The sequence below is a fragment of the Hippopotamus amphibius genome, chromosome 3 (genome assembly GCF_030028045.1).
Source record: "Hippopotamus amphibius kiboko isolate mHipAmp2 chromosome 3, mHipAmp2.hap2, whole genome shotgun sequence".
In the NCBI taxonomy this organism is placed as follows: Eukaryota; Metazoa; Chordata; class Mammalia; order Artiodactyla; family Hippopotamidae; genus Hippopotamus; species Hippopotamus amphibius.
In genome coordinates this window covers 114,055,595-114,077,394 of record NC_080188.1, presented here as the reverse complement: position 1 = coordinate 114,077,394, position 21,800 = coordinate 114,055,595, and the positions used below count along the sequence as shown (strand labels likewise).

Genomic DNA, 21,800 nt, shown 5'->3' with positions numbered 1-21,800 from the left:
TTGACTGAAGACTTAAACATAAGTACTGAAACTGTAAAAATCTAGAAGAAAACAGAGATAAATTTCCTTGACATTGGTTTTGGCAATGGTATTTTGGATATGACACCAAAAGCACAAGAAGGCAAAAATCAATAATTGGGACTACATCAAACTAAAAAAGCTTCTGCACAGCAAAAGAAACAATCAACAAAATGAATAGGCACCTATCAAGTGGGAGAAAATACTTTCAAATCATATATCAGATAAGAGGTTAATACCCAAAACATATTTAAAAAACTCATATGACATAATATCAAAACCCCTAGACAATCCCATTAAAAATGAGTAAAGGCATAAAAAGGAATGAAATTAAATTATTTGTAGTGAGGTGGATGGACCTAGAGTCTGTCATACAGAGTGAAGTAAGCCAGAAAGAGAAAAACAAATACCGTACGCTAACACATATATATGGAATCTAAAAATATGGCACTGATGAACCCAGTGGCAGGGCAAGAATAAAGATGCAGATGTAGAGAATGGACTTGAGGACACGGTTGGGGGAGTGGAAGCTGGGACGAAGTGAGAGAGTAGCATTGACAAATATACACCACCAAATGTAAAATAGATAGCTAGTGGGAATCTGCTGCAGAGCACAAGGAGACCAACTCGATGATTGGTGATGACCTAGAGGGGTGGGATGGGTAGGGTGGGAGAGAGCTCAAGAGGGAGGGGTATGGGGATATATGTATAAATACAGCTGATTCACTTTGCTGTACAGCAGAAACTGGCACAACAGCGTAAAGCAATTATACTCCAATAAAGATCTGAAAAAAAAAGATTATAGTAAAAATTATTATTAATGATTAAGAAGTTGTGTATGAAAGGCAATTAACTTTGACTGAATTATAAATAAAATGATGGCAGCTTTCTCTTGAATTTACCACTGGATTTGATGTCAAACAACATGGATTTAAATAATTCATACATATTAAATGCATATAAAAAATGAGCAGAGGAATTGAACACATGTTTTTTCCAAAGAAGACGTACAAGACATACTAAGAAGACAATGGTTATCATCAAAAAGACGAGAGATAATAGGTATTGGGGCAGGTGTGGAGAAAAGGGAACCCTTGTGTACTGTTGGTGGGAATGTAAGTTGGTAAAACCACTATGGAAACAGTATGGAGGTTCAACCAAAAATTTAAAATAGAACTGTTATATGAATCAGGGATCCCATTCTAGGTATACATCCAAAGGAAATGAAAATAGGATCTCGAAGAGATACCTGCACTCCAAGTTCATTGCAACATTATCCACAATAGCCAAGATATGGGGAAAAAAATGAATGGATAAAGATAAATGCATATCTATACAATGGAATGAATGTCAGTCAGCCACAAGAAAGAAGTAAATCCTGCCATTTGTGACAACATAGGTAGACCTTGTAGGCATTATACTAAGTGAAATAAGTCAGGCAGAGGAAGACAAATACTGTATGATCTCTTTTATTTGTGGAATCTTAAAAAGCTGAATCACAGAAACAGAGAGTTGAATGGTGGTTACTAGAGGCTGGGGGAGGCCTAGCAGGGGGAAATGGGGAGATATTGGTCAAAGGGTACAAAGTTCCAGTTATAAGGTAAATAAACTCTGAGGATCTAATATAGAGTATGGGGATTATAGTTAAGAATGCTGTATTCTATACAGTTGACCCTTGAACAAGGCAGGGGTTAGGGACCCCAATTCTCCATACACTTGAAAATCCGCATATAGCTTTACAGTCAGCCCTTGTACCACAGATTCAACCATCCTCAGAGGGTGCAATACTGTAGCACGTAATTACTGAAAAAGATCCACATATAAGTGGACTCGTGCAGTTCAAACCCATATTGTTCAGGGGTCAACAGTACTTGAGGGTTGCTAAAAGAGTAGATCAGAGGGTCACCAGGTGTGGGGTCAGGAAACACACAACAGGTGTAGAAGCCTCCTGAGCCCGGTTTGCCCAGAGGGAGAAGAAGGTATGGCTGCCTGGAGAAACCCACAGAAAGAAGACTGACAAAGTCAATAGGATACATGTGATTGTTCAACAGACATTCAAGATCGTACAAAAATAAACATAGCTTCTTTTCAAGCACCTGTCAAAAACTGACCTCATACCATGAAGAACACCTCAAATTCTGAAACCTAAAAATAGTAGACAAAATTAAAATTTTAACAAATCTTGAATGTTTTCAGCAAAAAAAAAAAAAAAGAAATGGTAATTATGTGACGTGATAGAGTGTTAGCTAAAGCTATAGTGGGAATCATTTTATGATATATGTGTATCAAATCTACACGTTGTATCTTTTAAACTTACACAATCTTCTATGTTGGTATTCACTCATAAAGCTGGACAAACCTTATTTTTTAAGACTATTTTTGAAAGCTCAGGTTACTATCAGTAATTAAAAGTCTTCATTTTTGAATTATTTAATTTGGTTGTTTTAAATAATATTTCTTACCGATTTCACTTCTATGTAAATTATATACAAAGGTAATACATTTTATATTAAAATTTTGGATTTTTTACTTGATAAATATCATTATACATTTTATTTTTGAAATGTCTTAACTATTCAATTTCACTAATTAAAAAACTTATCATACAACATGTAACTAACAATTCCAACTATGTCATTTCTCCTTAATTTTCCTTAATTCACTCTGTTGTTTCAGACCTTATGCCCTGCAACTGCTATTTTCTCTGCTCTGAATGCAGTCTTGCCCTGCCACCACGTGAAAAATCTTATTTATATTCAACATCCAGTTTTGGTAAAAATTTCTACTAAGAAGCATTTTTGATCCTCTCTCTGCAACTTCTACCACAAAGTTTTTTTTTCCTTTCCTGTTTCATTTGCTTTATTGATGACAATAGGTTATAACACTGTGCAGCATCTCAATGGGGAGACAGTATCACAATGAGACATTTTGAGTTAGCACAAATGAGTTGGTGTGGTTTCAAAACTGGTATTTTTAAAAGGTAGACAATATTTTTTTCCCTTAGGTTAAGAGTTTAAAATGGGTTTGAGTTATTATGATGTAGAAATCTAGCCTGGGAAATGTTCCTTTGATTTCTTTAACAAAAGACCAGGCTCTTGTCTGTGCCATTAACATAATCCTACATTAGCACAGCCCCGCACTGGTTGCCTCTATTCCACAAACTGGATGCAAGAAATGACAGAGTGTGTTTTGTCTTAAGCAGCAGCAGGATGCCATTTGTGTTTTGATCCTGCCTATTTCACACCATGCTGTCTTTTATCTGTGGATTTATCTATGAGGGTGAGTTAAAAATTATCCGCAAGCTGGCTGTAGAATTTATAGAAGTTTTAAATCGGAGTGTGGATAATTTTTGACTCACCCTCATATAATCTCCTCCAGGCTGTGGACTTTTTGAGGACAAGGACTTGTTAACCAACACCTCAATTTACTTCTATATCCCCAGGATCTACCGCATTGCCAGGAGCATGGTAAGCACACAGCAAATATGAACATAAATGCATATTCATTCCACATCTGACACCTTACCTGCTCCTGAGGGCGGATGACCACTGTATCGAAATCAGGCCACTTGTCCACCAGGGCCTTTAGCTTGAAAGGGTTTCCCCGATTCATGTGGAAGGTGGTCCCGTAAACCTGCAGTATCCCAAGAAAGTAAGGGGATCAGCTTATTAGGAAGAGATGGCAAAGTGACTTGTTTAATCACGACAAAGTTTATTTCTATCAAATAAGGATTTTTTTTTATTGGAAGGTACCTAATGAGAATTTCTGTAGACCATTTTTTAGGTTCTATTTTTGGCCCCAATAAATATATCTTAAAAATATTCATATAGAAAATATTCAGACCAATGAAATTTATGAATAAAAATTATGAACTCTCCCATTATAGAATTTAAGAAGATCTTTAATAGATTTTCTTCTGTTCACATATACACACAGAATTTCATAAGAATAAATTATCAGATACACTCCAGGTGTTTCCAACTTTTCAATGTAAAAAATGACTCTTCAGAGAATAACTGTTTGCAGAAACCCTTGCATACGTACCTGATATTTGCTTAGGGAAGGTTTTTAGAAGGAAAATTGCTGGGTCTAAAGTTATCTACAGATTTAATGCTTTTAAACATACATTTTCTTTTCTTTTCCTTTTTTTAAAGCTTTTTTGATGTGGATGATTTTCTTTTTAATATTTTATTTTATTTATTTGTTTGGCTATGCTGGATCTTTAGTTGCAGCACTTGGGATCTTTAGTTGTGGCATGTGGGATCTAGTTCCCTGACCAGGCATCAAACCTGGGCCCCCTGCATTGGAATCACAGAGCCTTACCCACTGGACCACCAGGGAATTCCCTTAATGTGCTGTGGGAAGACATTCGGAAACCTTTCTGAAACCTTGAAAATGTTAAAGTATGTGGGCCGAGCGATGGGATGCAGAATGTCCTGCTTGAGCAGTGGAGGAGCTGAGGGTGCGGGGCGTGGGGACTAATATCACCCTGTTTGGTCCTGAGGGATGGCTGGTTAGCCAAAGACGGGTAAGATTCCTCAGAGGAGGAACAACCTAAGACAGGCACAGTCGCAGAGGGGCCAACACGGGTGGGGCACAGACCCCCAATATCTGAGAGAGGTCTCCTGCCCCCAGGGCTGTTTTGCTCTCCACCCCCAGCTCAAATCCACACCTGCTCAACTCAGACCCAGGAAGTAAACAAAGATAATTGCCTCAATCATGTGAGGCCTTTGACTGTTTATGAGTGTAACCTGAGAATGTTAGCCCACGAACTCAATAAAAGCAGCCTGGGATGAGTCAGCGGGGCTCTTGATCCGAGAGGTCTTGAGCCCCCCGGTCCCACTTTTCTCTTCAGTCTGTGTCTGTGTCTTCTTCAAGCTTGCGGCACCCGTCACTCACCTCGAGTCGCCGAGCTGGTCTTGGCAATGTGTGTTTTCAAAATATCCTCTAGTAAAGGTAAATATTTCCTACCAATAGTAGCGGCTATAGTAATTAAACTAAGAGTTTGCAGGCCATGACTAAGGAGCCTGCTTGCTGCAACTAAGAAGCCCACATGCCACAACTAAGAAGCCCCTGAACCACAACTAAGGAACCCACCTGCCTCACATAAGACCTGGTGCAACCAAATAAATTAATTAAAAAGAAAATAAAGCCAAATAGTCTACCTATAGAAGAATGCTTACCTTTCTCTTCCTCAGAGTAAAAGGATGGTTTACAAATGGTTGAGATTATGAAAGGTGAATATATTCAACTCACCCCAAATTATGCCAAGTCTTTCAAAGTATTAGCCTCAAATAAGATAAACAGATGTATCTGCAATTCACCCCTCTGTAAATTTATGGTCTGATATGTAATAATAGCAGCTAATATTTGCATCGCTTCTCTGTGTGCAAGGTACAGTTCTACCTGTTTAACATGAGCCTTCTCATCCTGACAATAACCCCAAGATGTCGGGACTCTCATCACTCCCATTTTGTATGAGAAAACTAAAGCATGTGAAAGTTAAATGATGTGAAGTCGACATACAGCTTGTCGGTGGAGGAGGCAGGCACAGACCCAGGCAGGCTGGCTGCCAAGTCTGCCCTTTTAGCCACAGAACCAATGAGACATCACTGTCATCAAGCTAACTCTCATGGTAGGATTAGGGTACATGTTCTGGCCAAAAATGAATAATAGAAATTGAAATATATAATTTTATTGACCAACATCTGAGACGTTGTGCCAAGTGGAGGAGCATCATGGTTAGTACATGGCTTCATGTGTTAACTTGCCCAGAGCAAAATCCTGGCTCCTTACTGTGTGAACTTGGTGAAGTACAGAGACCTAGTGTCTCTGTGCCCATACAATACCACAACCAGGATTCTGACATTGATACAGCCCATCATCACGAGGATCGCTCTCATTACTCTTTCATAGTCACACCCATTACCTTCCCACTGCCCACCTCCTCCTTCACCTGCAGCAACCATCAATCTAAATAGACATTTCTCCAAAGAAGACATGCAGATGGCCAACAAACACATGAAAAGATGCTCGACATCACTCATCATTAGAGAAATGCAAGTCAAAGCCACAATGAGGTATCACCTCACACTGGTCAGAATGGCCATCATCAAAACATCTAGAAACAACAAATGTTGGAGAGGGTGTGGAGAAAAGGGAACTCTCCTGCACTGTTGGTGGGAATGTAAATTGGTACAGCCACTATTGAAAACAGTTTGGAGGTTCTTTCAAAAACTAAAAATAGAACTACCATATGATCCAGTAATCCCACTCCTGGGCATATACCTAGAGAAAACCATAATCCAAAAAGAAACATGTCCCGTAATGTTCATTGCAGCACTATTTACAATAGCCAGGACATGGACGCAACCTAAATGTCAATGCCCATCAACAGGTGAATGGATAAAGATGTGGCACATATATATACAATGGAATATTACTCAGCCATAAAAAGGAATGCAGTGGAGCTATGAGGTGGAGAGACCTAGAGTCTGTCATACTGAGTGAAGCAAGCCAGAAAGATAAAAACAAATACTGTATGCTAACTCATATATACGGAATCTAAAAAAAAAAAAAAAATGGTACTGATGAACCCAGTGACAGGGCATGAATAAGGATGCAGATGCAGAGAAAGGACTGGAGGACACAGGGTTGCGGGGCAGGGGGCGAAGGGGAAGCTGGGACAAAGTGAGAGAGTAGCATAAACATATATACACTACCAGCTGTGAAATAGATAGCTAGTGGGAAGTTGCTATATAACAAAGGGAAAGCGACTCGATGATGGGTGATGCCTTAGAGGGCCAGGACAGGGAGAGTGGGAGGGAGTCACGGGAGGGAGGGGATATGGGGATATATGTATAAATACAGCTGATTCCCTTTGGTGTACCTCAAAAGCTGATACAAGAGTGTAAAGCAATTATTTTCCAATAAAGAGCTTAAAAAAAAGCATATAGAAACATGCTAAAGAAAATATTAACCAACTGAATGCATTATGTAATATAAAAAGAATAATCTGTCACAACCAAGAGAGATATATTCCTTGAGTATAAGGTTAGAAATCAATAAATATAATTCACCGTTCACTAATAGCACAAAAAAAAATCTGTTCTCCATTTCTGTAATTTTATTATTTCAAGAATTTTATGTAAACAGAATCATACAGCATGTAGCCCTTCGTGATTGGCTTTTTTCACTCAGCATAAAATTTTCTGGAGTTTCATCCAGATTGTTGCAGGTATCAATAGGTCATTTCCTCTTTATCATTTAATAGTATTCCATAGTATGAATGTACCACAGTCCATTTAGCCATTCACCTATGCAAGAACATCTGAGTTGTTTCCAGCTTTTGACTATTATAGATGAGGTTGTTGCAGACATTCATGTACATAGTTTTGTGTGAACATAAACTTGCATTTCTCTGGGGAAAATTCTCAGGATTGCAATTGCTGGTTGCGTGCTGGTTGCATGATTAGTTTTAAAAGAAACTTACAAATTGCTTTTCAAGAGTGGCTGTACCATTTCATATTCCTACCAGCAAAGTGTGAGAGATCCAGTTTCTCCTCGTTCTTATCAGCATCTTAAGTTGAGTGCCTATTTTGCTCAAAACATGCAGGTAGGCTCAGGAGAGTTGACTGGGTAGGTGGATTATTTTTCTGGCCCCAGCAGTAGCCAGTTGGGCAAGTTATTTAAGTTTTCTTGGCCTCGCATCCATCCTCTGCAACATATGGATAAGAGTGACACTGAGGTAGGAGATAGATGGGTCTCTGGGATGGACAGCTGGTGTTTGTCAAGTGGAGTCAAACTGAAAACTTTGCTCCCACCCACCCCACCCCACCCCCGCCCACCCCCAGATGCTCCAAGCTCAAAGCTAGTGGCAGAAACTGAACTCTGCTGGAGTTAAGAGATAAGATGACCACTCCTGAGGTCAAGGAAACTTCACCAGCTGCACAGGCACAGAAAGACTCCTCAGGGGTCTAAAAGGAGGGGGCACCATGCCATAATGGTGATGCCAAGACCCCCACAGGCCTCTGTGGTGGGATCCATCTTAGCAAAAGTTGCACATGCATGTTGGGGACGGTCATAGGTCAGATCAGGTGTGAAGAAAGATAGTTGGCCAAAGGTAAACAAAGACCCGGAAGACCTGTCTTCTGTAAGTGACTTAAATCACCTCTTTACTGTGCTCCTCCTCATAAGGAAGGATGCCCACACACTTTCTCTCTGGCTGTGTATTTCCGTCTAGCTTCTGAATTAAATAAATACTGTTTCGCTGTGTGCTCTCCCACTTGTTGTGCTGCGTCTCCAATGATAAACATTGTACTTGATTTTACAGTTTTTGCCTCCTTGAAACAGTCTTGCTTTCAAACATCAGAAGAGCCAGGACCACTTTGCTTCTAGCCTCTAGCCCCTGGTGGTCTAGCAGCTAGGAGTCCTGGTTTTTATCCAGGCTACCCAGCTTCAATTCGCAGGCAGGGAACTAAGTTCTCTCTCCAGGACTGCTCACTGCTGTCTCTCTGAGATTGACACTTTCCTTAGATGCAAGTTTTGAAATTTATGTGAGTTTACAGACAAGGCCCAGTGGCTGGGATGAGGTCAGGGCCACAAGTGCTTTCTATTGCCACTTAGGAACTATGCTGCTAGTCTTCTGGCCCTGAGGTCTCCCTTGGTGCTGGTGCTGGTCAGTAGTTGCACGTGACTTCAGCTTCTACCTTTAGGTGCAAAAGGACCTTTTAAAAAAGCAGTTTACTTGTTTCTTCAATCCTCTGAATGTTAAAAATGAAAATATAAATAAAATATGCATAAACCCAGCCCCTTTGTAATAAACATTGTTGCAATAAAATAGTGAAGAGTACATAATTATTTCTTGGTCTCCTCCATGAACAGTGCACAATCTTCTGGATTTCAAAGAAATAGGAATTGACCTGGTAAATGTTCCAAGAAGGTACATGGTGGTTAACCTCACCTAGGGCACAATGTTTAAAAACTAGTATGTACTTAGATCAACCTTTTAAAGAGAAATCAAGGGAATGGTTTTGAGTCTTCAGAGAGCAGTTTTTGTTTTGTTTTGTTTTGTTTTGCCACTTAAAAATATTGAGCAAGTCACATTGCTGAGACCTGTTTCCTCTTCTGAGACGTGAGTATAATATACCTCCCTTGCCAAGAGGTAGTGTGAACTATGTGAGATGCAGTGTGAGTTCCTGCCGCAGAAGGGGTGCTCAGTAAAAGCTCATTTTCTCTCTAACCTCTGTTATAGGAGGTGCAACCCTTTGGTTCCCTAAGAATGTTCCATACTCACCTTTAAGGACTCAGGGAGGCTCTTCCTCAAGGATTTTTCTAGCATTTGCAACATCTGTGGACCCTGTAAGTGGAGCATCTTGGCAGGTACCTTAGCCTAGAGAAAGGACCAAGAAACAGCCAGGAATGAGAAGATGCTGAACCAATAGAAATAGATTTGAACAACTTTACCTGAACCTTAGAAGGTTAACAGGTGAGGTAAATTTGCCTAGAGTAACTGCCTTGGGAGAGGGAGGAACGTTCAGGCACCCTAGATTTCTAGCCTTACTGTGGAGGATAGGAGTTTGGAGGGGCATCATGAAAGTCCTGAAGGGACCACTTCATAGAGGACACAAAGAAATGAGTCTCAGATTCTATGCTAATACCTATGTCCAAGCCTTTCTTTAGTAACTTTTCTTGGTGGCACTGTCACTGAAGTCCTCCCAATGCAAGGAGCGATGAGACTAGCAGAAAGACTGGCTCTCTTTCTGATAATTTTCACCTCACTTTCTTACACTACCCTGAATTTCAGTCATTAAAGACACTTTATCTTAACACAGACTTTTTTTTTAATTGAAGTGTAGTTGATTTACAATGTTGTGCTAATTTCTGCTGTACAGTAAAATGGTTCAGTTATACATACGTATATATTAATATTCTTTTCCATTATGGTTTATCATAGGATATTGAATATAGTTCTCTATGACACACAGTAGGACCTTGATGTTTATCCATTCTATATATAATAGCTTATATCTGCTAACCCCAGCTTCCCACTCCATCCCTCCCTCAACTCCCTCTCCCTTGGCAACCACAAGTCTGTTCTCTATGCCTGTGAGTCTGTTTCTGTTTCGTAGATAGGTTCCTTTGCGTCATTTTTTGGATTCCACGTAGAAGTGATATCACATGGTATTTGTCTTCCTCTTTCTGACTGACTTCACTTAGTATGATAATCTTGAGTTGCATCCACATTGCTGCAGATGGCATTATTTCATTCTTTTTTATGAGTGAGTAGTATTCCATTTTATGTATGTACCACCTCTTCTTTATCCATCCACCCGTCGATGGGCATTTAGGTTGCTTCCATGTCTTGGCTATGGTGAATAGTGTTCTTATGAACATAGGGGTTCATGTATCTTTTTGAATTAGAGTTTTGTCTGGATATATGCCCGGGAGTGGGATTGCTGGAGCATATGACAACTTTATTTTTAATTTTTTGAGGAACCTCCATACTGTTTTCCATAGTGGCTGCACCAAATTACATTCCCACCAACAGTGTACGAGGGTTCCCTTTTCTCCACATTCTCTCCAGCATTTATTTCTACAGTTTTTAATGATGGCCATTCTGACCCATGTGAGGTGGTGCCTCATTGTAATTCTGATTTGCATTTCTCTAATAATTAGTGATGTTGAGCATCTTTTCATGTGCCTATTGGCCATCTGTATGTCTTCTTTGGAGAAATGCCTATTTAGGTCTTCTGCCCATTTTTCAATTGGCTTTTTTGTTGTTGTTGAGTTGTATGAATTGTTTGTACATTTCGGAAAGTAAGTCCTTGTCGGTCCCATCGAACAAACATATTCTTTAAATATGCAAGTGCATCTTTCCAGGTTAAGTTGCTGTCTGTGATTATCCCAATGTCACTACTAACAAGTTATGTAATCTTCAAAAAGTTACTTAACTTCCTTATTCCTTGGTTTCCACATTAATAAATCCTCTGAAATGAGATCCTGTCTCAGAAAATCGCTGTCAGAATTAAGTGAATTAACACATATTAAGTGTGTAGAAGAGTTTCCAGCATACAGTAACTCAAAATGATATTATTTTTACTATTGTTATTATTAATATTGTCATTGGCAGTTAACTACACAGCAATTCAAATCAGTCCATTGGGTTGTCCTTCTGTACTGAAGGGATGGGATTTAACTTTAACACAGACCACAGTGTGAAGTCATCCGTGCCAATAATGCCCTTGGAAAAATGCCAGTATATACATATATATCTTAGGTGTGGGGATTAAATCCATCCACTGGCACCAAGTGAATGAAAAAGTGCATATAAAATCCTTAGAGTGCCTGACACAGAATAGTATTCATGTCATTATTACTCTTATTTTCTGAAGGAAGCAGGAAAAAGGTGGTTTTATGTACTTAGCCCTTTAGTGCCTCAGACTTTGCCTTCCCAGATCTCTGGCCAACATGTTCTTGGCTTTCTTCCTTTTAGGAACACATGCCCTTTGGGATGATCTGTTAATCTATAGACTAGCAGAGGGACTTCCCTGGTGGTCCAGTGGTAAAGAATCCACCTTCCAATGTAGGCGATGCGGGTTCAACCCCTGGTCCAGGAACTAAGATCCCACATGCCACATGGCAACAAAGCCCACGCACCACAACTACTGACCCCCACTCGCCATAACTACTGAGCTTGTGTGCCTCAACTAGAGAGAGAAAATCTGTATGCTGCAATGAAGATCGCATGTGCCACAACTAAGACCCCATGCAGCCAAAAGCAAATATAAATAAATAAATAAATAAATAAATAAATAAATAAATAAAGTAAATATTAAAAAAAGATATAGACTTGTAGAGATGGAACCAGTGTTGCTCACTTGCAATGGGAAAATGCTCTGGTTCCAAAGATCTCACTTATGTCTTGGCACCTGCTGTGAACAGATTTGAGATTCTTTGAACAAGTGAATATTCTTGACTTGTCCATGTGTGCGTACTGCCCCACACCTCCAGGTGCTCTCCAATCCTTTGTGGACACCAACAGAGCATTTTGTCCACTTATTGGTTTGGGGAGAGGAGAGTCTTTGACAGCATCATTATAGCTGTATCTTTTTAAAATAACTTTATTGTTGAATAATTTAAATGGGCATAATTAAATGAAAATTTAGTGTACAATTCTATGGGTTTGACACTTGTATATGCTCATGAAACCATCACCACACTTAAGATATAGAACATTTCCTTCATTCTCAGTGTTTCTTTCTTTCTTTTTTTTTTTTGGCCATGCCCCACGCAAATGGCTTGTGGGATCTTAATTCCCTGACCAGGGATCGAACTCAGCAGTGAGAGAACACAGTCCTAACCACTGGACAAACAGGGAATTCCTATCCACAGCGTTTCTCGATTTCTTTTTGTAGTCTTTTGCTACCCACTGCTAGCCTACTCAAGAGATGATGAGCTTTCTATCACTATAGACTAGTTTCTATTATATAAATGTTAATCATTGTATATACGTTTCATAATGATATTAAGATTAAAACAACTTGCTCATGTATCAGTTGTTTGTTACTTTTTTTTACTGAATATTATTTCATTGTATAAACACACCACAATGTATTCATCTGTTGATAAATATTTGGGTAGTTATCTTCTTTTTTTCTTTTTCTCTTTTCCTATTTTTTTTTTGGATATAGTAAGTAGAGCTACAATGGAGCGTCATGTAAAAACTTTGTAGTGGATATATATTTTCACTTATCTTGGGTAAATACCTAGGAGTGGAATAGCTGGATTGTATGGAAGGTGTATGTTTAACTATATAAGAAACTGCTAAACTGTTTTATCTAAGTTGTTGTTTCATTTTACATTCCTACCAGCAAATCATGAGAGTTCCAGTTACTCCACTTCAACAATGCTTTGGGCCGTTGGCCTTTTAAATTTTAGCTAATCTGTGGATGTGAAGAGTTATCTCATTGTGGGTTTTTTTTTTTTTTTTTAGAGGAGGACAACACATTTAGTTTTATTTCAATCAAATCACACTTTCTTTTCCAACTGTTGCAAAGTGCATCTACAATTTTCTATTACAGATCCACTTTTAAAAGGTTTTCTGTCACATTACAGTAAGCCTCTTTTTTTTTTCAAACAGAGGAATATTCCCCAATTCTTCCTCAAGTAAAAATAAAAAACTCCATTCCAGTAAATAGCAATACATGAAATTACAGTAAACCAGACACTTGAAAGGATAGCCAAGAAGTCTTCCAACAGTTTATTAGAAAGAAAGTCAACATTAAAAAAAATCCCCACTGTCATGAACATAAATTGAGGTTTTCAGCCCAGGTACAAGCTGAATTTAAAAAAAAGAAAAAGAAAGAAAAAAAGAAAAAATCCAATAGTGTATTAACATTTTTTTCACTGATTTGCCATACTGACAGTGCAAATACAAATTTGGTCTAAATGTACAGACTCTCAAGCAACAATGTACAGCCTTTCTTCGTCCTCCATGCTAAGAGATGTAAAAGTTTAAGGGTCAAACAATACCAAATGTACAGGCTTCAAAACCATCTAAGTTAGGGCATTCACTAGTTTTAGCTAAGATACATCTGGAACACTAAGTGATCACTTACATACAATAATGTGAAGTAAATTTTTTGAAAAATTAAAACTTTAGTGGAACAATCCTGAAGGATATACCAGAGGAACAACGTTAAGAGTTTAAAGTATCAACCAATTTGTTTCAGCCACTTGGAGTCCATGTTCTAAAATCTAAAATTTTGTTACGTTCCCTAATCCAAGAAGCTTCCTATCACATCAGTATCTATGTTATGCAGTAAAGGAGACTTAGGTAAAATGTTTTTATTTATCACAACTGCTTTATCAGTTGCCTCGGACCTCAACAGCATCATGGAAACTTGGGAGATGTTCATGCATAAGGTTATTGCCTTAGCTGACTTAAAATTGCCCCATACGATGGTACATATCAACCCTTAGTGAAGCCTTTAAAAAAACAAACAGGTTGAAAAATGGGTTAAAGGAGGCAAATACAGCATCTGCCTTTAGAGCTATCAACTCAGGAATTCTCTCACTTACGAAATCTTGCAGAGCAGTTATTTTTCTTTCTCAAAATCCAGCGATGACAACATTCCTTACTCCAGATCTGGCATTTTTTTCATCATCACTGTCTTGTGAATCATCATCTGCTCCATCTACTTCTGGTAAATCTACATCCTCATCACCACCCATGTTGTTCATCATCTCAGAGAAACGATCAAAATTAGACATGTCTTCATCCGAATCATCTCCCCAGTCTTTCCAATTATTGAAGTCCACACTAAGCCAATTAAGCTTTGCCCTTTCTTTTGTCAACTTTGGCCATGACTGGCCAGATTCTCCTTTTCGTAAACAACATAAAATTGACCTGTCCGTTCTTTTATGCTTGGAATCATTTGGATCAATACAGTGAAAAAGATCAATTTCATTTAAATGTTTAAAATGATCACTTCCTCCAAGACAACTGAATGTAAGTTTGGATTTTTCAAAATTTACATTAACATCTTTACTGTCTTCAACACAAAATTCAATGCAGACATAGTCCCTTCGATCGTACGTATCACTTTGCAGAAGCAGGCTGCATCGTGAACAGGGCAGGGGGACGGGCGAACGGGTGGGCGGGCCTCTCCGGCGGCAGCTCCTGGGCAGGCGTCTTTCTCCCCGGTCGCGGCCTCTTCTCGCTTTCCTCCAGCGACTGCGGCGGCGGCGGGCTCGACCTGGGCGCCCAGAATGCACTGCGCGGGGAGAGCGACTCCTCGGGTCGGGGAGAAGAGGAAAGTGTAGGAAAAGGGGCGCGAGAACGGAGAATGAACGTGCGTGCGTGCGTGCGAGCGAGGGGTGGTGAGGCCGGGCGGCCTCTCATTGTGGTTTTAATTTGCATTTTCATGATGACTAAAGACGTTGAGCTTCTTTTCATGTGTTTATTGTTTATCTCTATCTCTTGCATGTATGTAAAAGTACCACCAACAACGAACATATTGCCCAATTAACAGGGTAGATTGAAAACTGAAGAGCCTCTAGAATACTGTACAGTCACTGTGAGCTTTCACCAATGGCAAAGGGCAAAGCCCACAAAGAAAGCACTTCAGACTCAGCCTTCCCCTTACTGGAAATGTTTGCAAAATGTTGAACAATTCAAATAAAGAAAATGAGTCCCAAAGAATAGTTTTATAAAACAACATTAATAAATAGGAAAATACAAAGCACAATCTCGATATCTAGCACTAGGATAGGTTACATAAATTATGCTTGTAGTATGTTACAATTCTAAGAGCCATTAACATAATAAGTATCAAACACACACACACACACACACACACACACACACACACACACACACACACACACACAGGTGAATACCAAAACAAAAGGAGAAAAGAGAGAGCATAAAATAGTGCATACTTCTTGATTTGAATATGTAAATCTTTGCTTACACATATTCAATATACAACATATGTGAGAATTGTAATGATACAGAAAGACAAATTTAGAAGGGAAAACAAAATATCAAAAACTATTTTATGGCCACCGAATTACAGATCAGTTCTTTGAAATTAACTTTCTTTTTCACATGATCTGAATTAAAAGTAAACCTGGGCTGCTTTCTAGTCCACATTCCTCTGCATGTTTTCTCTCTGACTTTGAACAGACTGCTTCACTTTCCTGATTATCCTTTATCTAAGGAACACGCTACCTCCTTTAGGATGTTTCCTAAAGGAATAAATAGAGCAATGTTTGCAAAGTATCTCAACACAATAGGGGTTAGATAAATGTTATGTAGATCAGCATCCTTTCTTGCAAAATCTTTTACCTCTCTACTCACCCACCAACTTCCATACTCCCTCCATACCATTTATCTGCCCAGAATGGAAACCTGGCTTAGTCCTTCCAAGAATTTTTTTCCACAGTACATCTGCGGTATACAGAGGACATGCAAAGCATTATTTCTCAAATTGAACAGACTCCCTCTCCTTTGACATGAATCTCAATAAAAGCTTGGCAAATCCTACTTAAAACCAACAAGAGCATTTGATTTTTCCCACCTTGTTGTTGGAGAAAAAGGAGGCAGGTGTCACAGTGATTCTCCCAAGTGAGATGAGTCCTCACCTGAAACGTTGTCTCCACTCAGAAAGGTCCCCAAGAACAAATGAGAAGCAGCAGACTTTTCCGGAATGTGAACTTCTCTTTATCCTGGCACGTATACCCCAGAGCTGCAAAGGGAGTTTTGTTAATTATTCTACAGAAATAGCTAAGTTGACGCTGTTAATTTAGACTTTGTCTCTTTAAAAACAGAAGGGAGAAGCTTCTGCTAGCTGGTGCAGAGTCCAGGGGCATCTAGTCCTTCCTTCTGAGTCACATGTTCTGCTCTTCCTGCAAATTTTGGAGTCTGGTTGTAACTCGGGATTTATCATCTGATCCTACCATTTACCAGTTGTGTGTCTTTGACCAAGCCATCTAATCTTTCAGTGCCTCTGTTTCCTTATCTATGGGTGAGGTGAATAATATTAATATTACCCACTCGTACTAGGTTTTTGTGTTTTTAAGTTAAATGGGCTAACATTTGTGAAATGCTTAGGTAAGTGACTGACAATTATAAAATTATATTAATGTCTCTTAAATGAAACAAAGCAAAACAAAAGTACCCACGTGTAGGGTGAGTTGCATATGTAAGTGTGTCTCAAAATACTGAGTGAAAGGCTTTTTCCCTGTGGTTACAGATACAACCCCTTTTGATATGATCATTCTAATATGACATAATGAAGAGAAGAATGTCAGAAAAAGATGACATACGGTCCTACTACACCACCCTACACAGTCCTACACAGTGTCAGCTTTTCCTAGAAACGTCCTCACCAAATTCCTCATTTATGTTGACTCAAGGTGGCCATTCCTAACTAGCTCATTATATATAAGTGAAGATGCTCAAGTCACAATGTTAGATAAGATTTTGCCTTAATTGGGGATTTCTGGTATGCAAGGAAAACATTCGTGTCAAAACATGATCTGTAGTCAGATAGCTTAGCATACATAATGTATCTTGCAAACAGAGATAAAAGTATGGAGGCAAATTACTCTTATCTTATCAGGGAACTAACTTAGGAAACGAAGGAGTGTCCTATAGTAAAAGCATAGAAAGCCAGGAGGAATTTTATTTATCTTACATATAGATTGTTCCAGCTCACCTCTGGTGTTAATCCAGTGTGTTTGCAACCACACAGATTCTTACCTTTTGGCCAAAGAGAATTCAAGGCTGTTCTATTACCCTTGACTCTGTGGGCTAAAGAACATAAACTAATTTGTTATGGTTGCATAGATTGAAGTGTGTTCTTTATTACAATAGTCATTACGAAGGACCGTCATAGATGACCACTTGGAGCTGGAGGTGTCCCATCAGCTAGCAGGTACATCTCCAGGTGTACTTGACCGTTTCAGACTCTTTGAAAGGACACCTAGTCCACTGGGGAGTTGTGGAGGAAATATCCTGGAATCGCTTAAGATTCCCACAGTCCTGGCTTAGCAGAGAAGAACCTGATTCCCTCGTAGATTAAAAAGTCAGGAGGTGTGGTTAAGCTGACTAACTCTGTAGGTTTTCCACATCAGGGTTATCTCATGAAAATAGTTCCTGATTCTGAGGAATACTTGTATGTCTGTCTTCACAGCACAAGGATATTTTCTTTCTGTAGTATTTGTCCAAGAGGAGCATCATTATTGGTAAAATTAATGTAACACAGTTTGGTGCCATCCTCACTTTTTTTCTATGTCTAAGAAATTTAAACCTTTTATCATTTCATTAGGAATAACTCAAGGTTTCAAATGTCTGACTGTTTGGGATTCAGTTTGTAGTATTACTACAAAGAAAATACCTCTCAACATTGACAAAGGGCTAGTCTGGCTGAGGGTAGGGGTGATTCATATGATTAGGTTGAATGCTAATATTTGATCATTTTGACCAAATTTGGTCAATTCTTATCAACAAGACTTTCCAAAGATATTGTTCCAGCAAAAATTCCATGAATGTTTATTAACAATATCTTTTTAACATTTGGGAGGGCTAGTTGTTGATCAGAAAATCATTGCTCAGAATTAAATTTCATAGCATCAGTTGAATATATGTCCATTATTTGCAGGTTTTTTTTTCAGGCTCTGCCACGTACAGAGATTCTTTAAGTTGACTGGACCAGCAATAATTTGGAAGAAGTAAATTACACAGTCAGATTGGATGGTCCTTATAACCTCAACAAGTATTATTCTCAGTTAAGAGAAACATTTTGTGGAAAATCAGAATTGTATAACCTGAAACTGGAAAAAAGATTAATTTAGTCAAAACACTAAAGGACAAGAAGTACGTAAAGGAAAATGGGACTATCAGTAGTTGGAGACATCTGGGAGAATTTTGTTTCAATGGTCTTTGATGCAAGCAGATTAATTGATGCAGATTTATGGTTTTGGTTTTGTTTGTTTTGAGGCAATGTGTGTGGACCATCTGCTTTCAGAGGTTCCCTGGAAAACTTCCTTTTAAGACTCTTGGTATATTTTCTAATTCTTAACATCTGAGGATAAGTCCTCGGAAACTTACAGATGAACTGGTCCTCAGGAATACCTATAGAGTCCCGTCAAGGCAGGTCCCAAGGAAGTCTTCCTCAGATTTCTTTTCCAGAATCACCTGCTTTTATTTCATGCAGGGATTAATCATGTAACTGATGAGTACATGCAGCCTGCTCCTATTGAAGAGTGCATTGAATGTACTGAACTCTTCTTTTTCAATATTTACCAGGTCAGATTGCGAAATATTGGAACTCAGTATTGATGGAGCTATTTCTTGCAACACAGGCCTGCAAGTGAGCTGATCATACTCACATAGGATGGGACATAGTGGGAGAGCACTCAGCAATAAAATGAATGAAATACTGACATACCAACAACATGGATTGTCTCATATGTATTTGGTGAATGGGAATCCCAAGCATAAAAGAGGACTCAATATAGGATGCTAATTTTGTGAAGTTCAAGAACTTGAGAAACTAATCACTGGAGAGATTTTAACTGTGGTTACCTCTGGTTGGGATGTAGATTGACTGGCAAACAACATGAAAGAACTTTCAGAGGTGATAGAATTGCTTTATTTTTTGAAAGGGATGCAGGTTTCATGAGTGGGAGTAAGCTTGTTTCAGCCCCACAGAACTATAATTTAAGAGCTTGGTGTTTGTTAATGACACCTCATTTTCAAAGTGAGAAAGAGAGGGGAACTCCGTGTATTAAAAATCGAGAGTTGGTGTATGTCCAAACGTTTCCGTAATTTGTCATTTTAATTAAATACTGTTTTGCCTGTCCTTATGATTGTGGTTTTAAGAACCTTCCTGAGAACTTTGATGGTATCACTTCTCTGTTTGCTAACTATCTGGGGCTGTCATGAGAAGTCTGAAGTCAGTGTGATTCTTACTCTTCTTATCATAACCAGTTTATCCCCCCTCTCTGGAAACTGGTAGGATCTTGTCTGCATCTTTGGTGCTTGGAAATTTCACAGTAATATATCTAATGAGTTCTTTTCACACTAAGTCTTAAGTGAATTATTTCAATCTTAAGTCATTCCTCACTTTTGGAAAATCTGCTGCTTCTTCTGATACTTCTGCCACCTCTTCTTTTTCTTCCTTTTACTTTGTTTTCATCACTCCATTTGCTCCATTCTCATTTTTTGGAATGTCATTTAGATGGATGTTCAAACTTGTCATTGTTGTTCAGTTCTCTTATATTTTCTTTCATATTTTCCATTCCATTTTCATTCTATGTGATCTTCTGATATATACCTTCTACCAGAACTTCTTAGCTTTCTAATTATCTATCAGCCATGTTCACTTTGCTAGTCAGTCCACCTACTGAGATTTTTATTCAAAGTTCCAGTATTGAATTTCCAAAATCTCTACTTGATTCCATTTTGTAAAGGTAACATGAAATATCAACAACTATACTTTTCTAAAGTCTCCTCATTACTCTGTTTCTCTTTCAGCAGGTGTGAATTCACCCACAGGTGAAGTTCGATGCCTTTCGTTCCTTGTCAATTCTTTGGTCATTCCTGGATTATTTTTATCTTAGAGTTTGAGAATTCCTATTAACAATTTTAAAAGAATTTCTGCTCCATACCCCTCGTATGTTGGAGGTTGGGACCAGAATGTTACAACTTGTGGCAATAGTTTGCCGTCTTTATGGGAAGCCCTCCCCTCTTCCAAAGGCCAGAGCTCTCTGTTGCTTCTAGTCCTCAAAGCCCCTCCCCTCCCCTCCTCGCCCACAATTGCCTTCTGCTCTAGTTACACTCACATTTGCAAAATGCTTCGCAAAAAACAGGAGGGAATCAAAGATCAACCAGCCAAGCTTGCTCAATGTAACTCTGACCAGTAACAGGCCTTAGTTAGGTTCATTGCACTTTGGTTGTCTATTGACTCTGGGCTGATTCTGCTCTGCATTCTCTTCTAGCTGACATTTCACGCATGTATTTCTTACACTTTTATATCCCCATAGCCTTGGTCCTTTTCATTCTCCAGCTTACAGGAATTCCTCAACACATCTGGAGCATCAATAAATTCTTTTTCTCTTCCCCGACTCCTATTGATGTTAATTTGATAATTTAATGGGCTTAGGCGGAGGATAACTGGGCTCCATCTGCCATCTTGAGCCAATTCTCTAACTTGGATTTATGCAATCTTTTCCCTATCTATTTTTTACAAGTGCATACATTTTTACCTGCATTTTAAAAAAGGGAAACCAAAATCTACAGTGTTGATGTGATTTCCCTATTATCATCCACTGAGTGGCAGAGCCATGCTTGTAATTCAGACACACTCCTGATCCCTAATCCCGAATTTTTACCATATTACCCAGAGTACTCGCTTTAGGCATGTTAAAGCAATATTCTGTAACTATACAACATGGAGCAGTTATAATGCTCTTCTACATGCATCGTGTTATCTTTTCCTCACAAAAGCCCTTGATATAGCATTATTATTTACCCCAAACAGTAAATCTTGCAATTAAAACAAAGTTACCAAGACAATTGAACAATGCCACTCAGGGCCTGCAGACTTCAAGTCTCTAGACAGGCATGAGCTTAAATCTCGGGGTATCTTGGATATTTCTTTACCACCTATCTCAAACAATAAAGCAATCAGCATGTGAAAAGGATATCCAAATAATCCATCCAAAGGCTGGAAAGTCTTGTTTCCCATAAACGATCTTGTCTTTATCTCTAAGCACATGGGATTGCTCCTTTTCATTCTTTTTCTTTTTTTTTCTTTTTTTCTGTTCAGGGACAGTAATTTCCATTACTCTGTCTTTCAGCTCACTGATCTGTTCTTCTGCCTCACTTAGTCTACTATTGATTCCTTCCAGTGTATTTTTCATTTCAGTTATTGTAGTTTTCATCTTTGTTGGATTATTTTTTAAATTTTTTCTTTGTTAAAAATTTCTGAGTACTTGGTCTGTGCATCCCTTCTCCTCCCAAGTCCCTTGATCACCTTTATGGCTACTACTCTGAATTCCTTCTTGGGCACATCTCCATGTCACTTGGTTCTTGTTCTGGGGTTTTATCTTGTTCCTTCACCTGAAACATGTTCCTCTCATGCCTCATTCTAAGTTGCTATTTGTATTTTTATGTATGTGGTAGCTTAGTTACATTTCTCAACCTTGGAGAAGTGACCCTTTGTAGAAGGTGTCCTATGCCTCCCAGCAGTGCAATCCCCTCTTGTTAT

The 21,800-nt window shown here is 38.8% G+C and overlaps 1 protein-coding gene and 1 pseudogene across 3 annotated transcripts in view; both read right to left on the bottom strand.

The window, feature by feature from the left end:
* The window catches only part of LOC130848189 (glycine N-acyltransferase-like), a 32,714-nt gene extending 16,491 nt beyond the window's left edge, over positions 1-16,223 (bottom strand). Inside the window, exons 1-3 of one of the 3 annotated variants that reach the window (XM_057726305.1) lie at positions 16,168-16,223; positions 9,314-9,409; positions 3,544-3,651 (exon numbers count right to left, since the gene is read on the bottom strand). In XM_057726305.1, coding sequence (XP_057582288.1) covers positions 3,544-3,651; positions 9,314-9,391 — 186 coding nt within the window. In that variant the 5' untranslated portion in view covers positions 9,392-9,409; positions 16,168-16,223. Of the gene's footprint in view, positions 1-3,543; positions 3,652-9,313; positions 9,410-16,103 lie in introns of all 3 variants that reach the window. The other 2 variants (XM_057726303.1, XM_057726306.1) reach the window with 2 other exon arrangements.
* Positions 12,009-14,659, bottom strand: LOC130848194 (prostaglandin E synthase 3-like; annotated as a pseudogene).
* Positions 16,224-21,800: the final 5,577 nt, after the last annotated feature.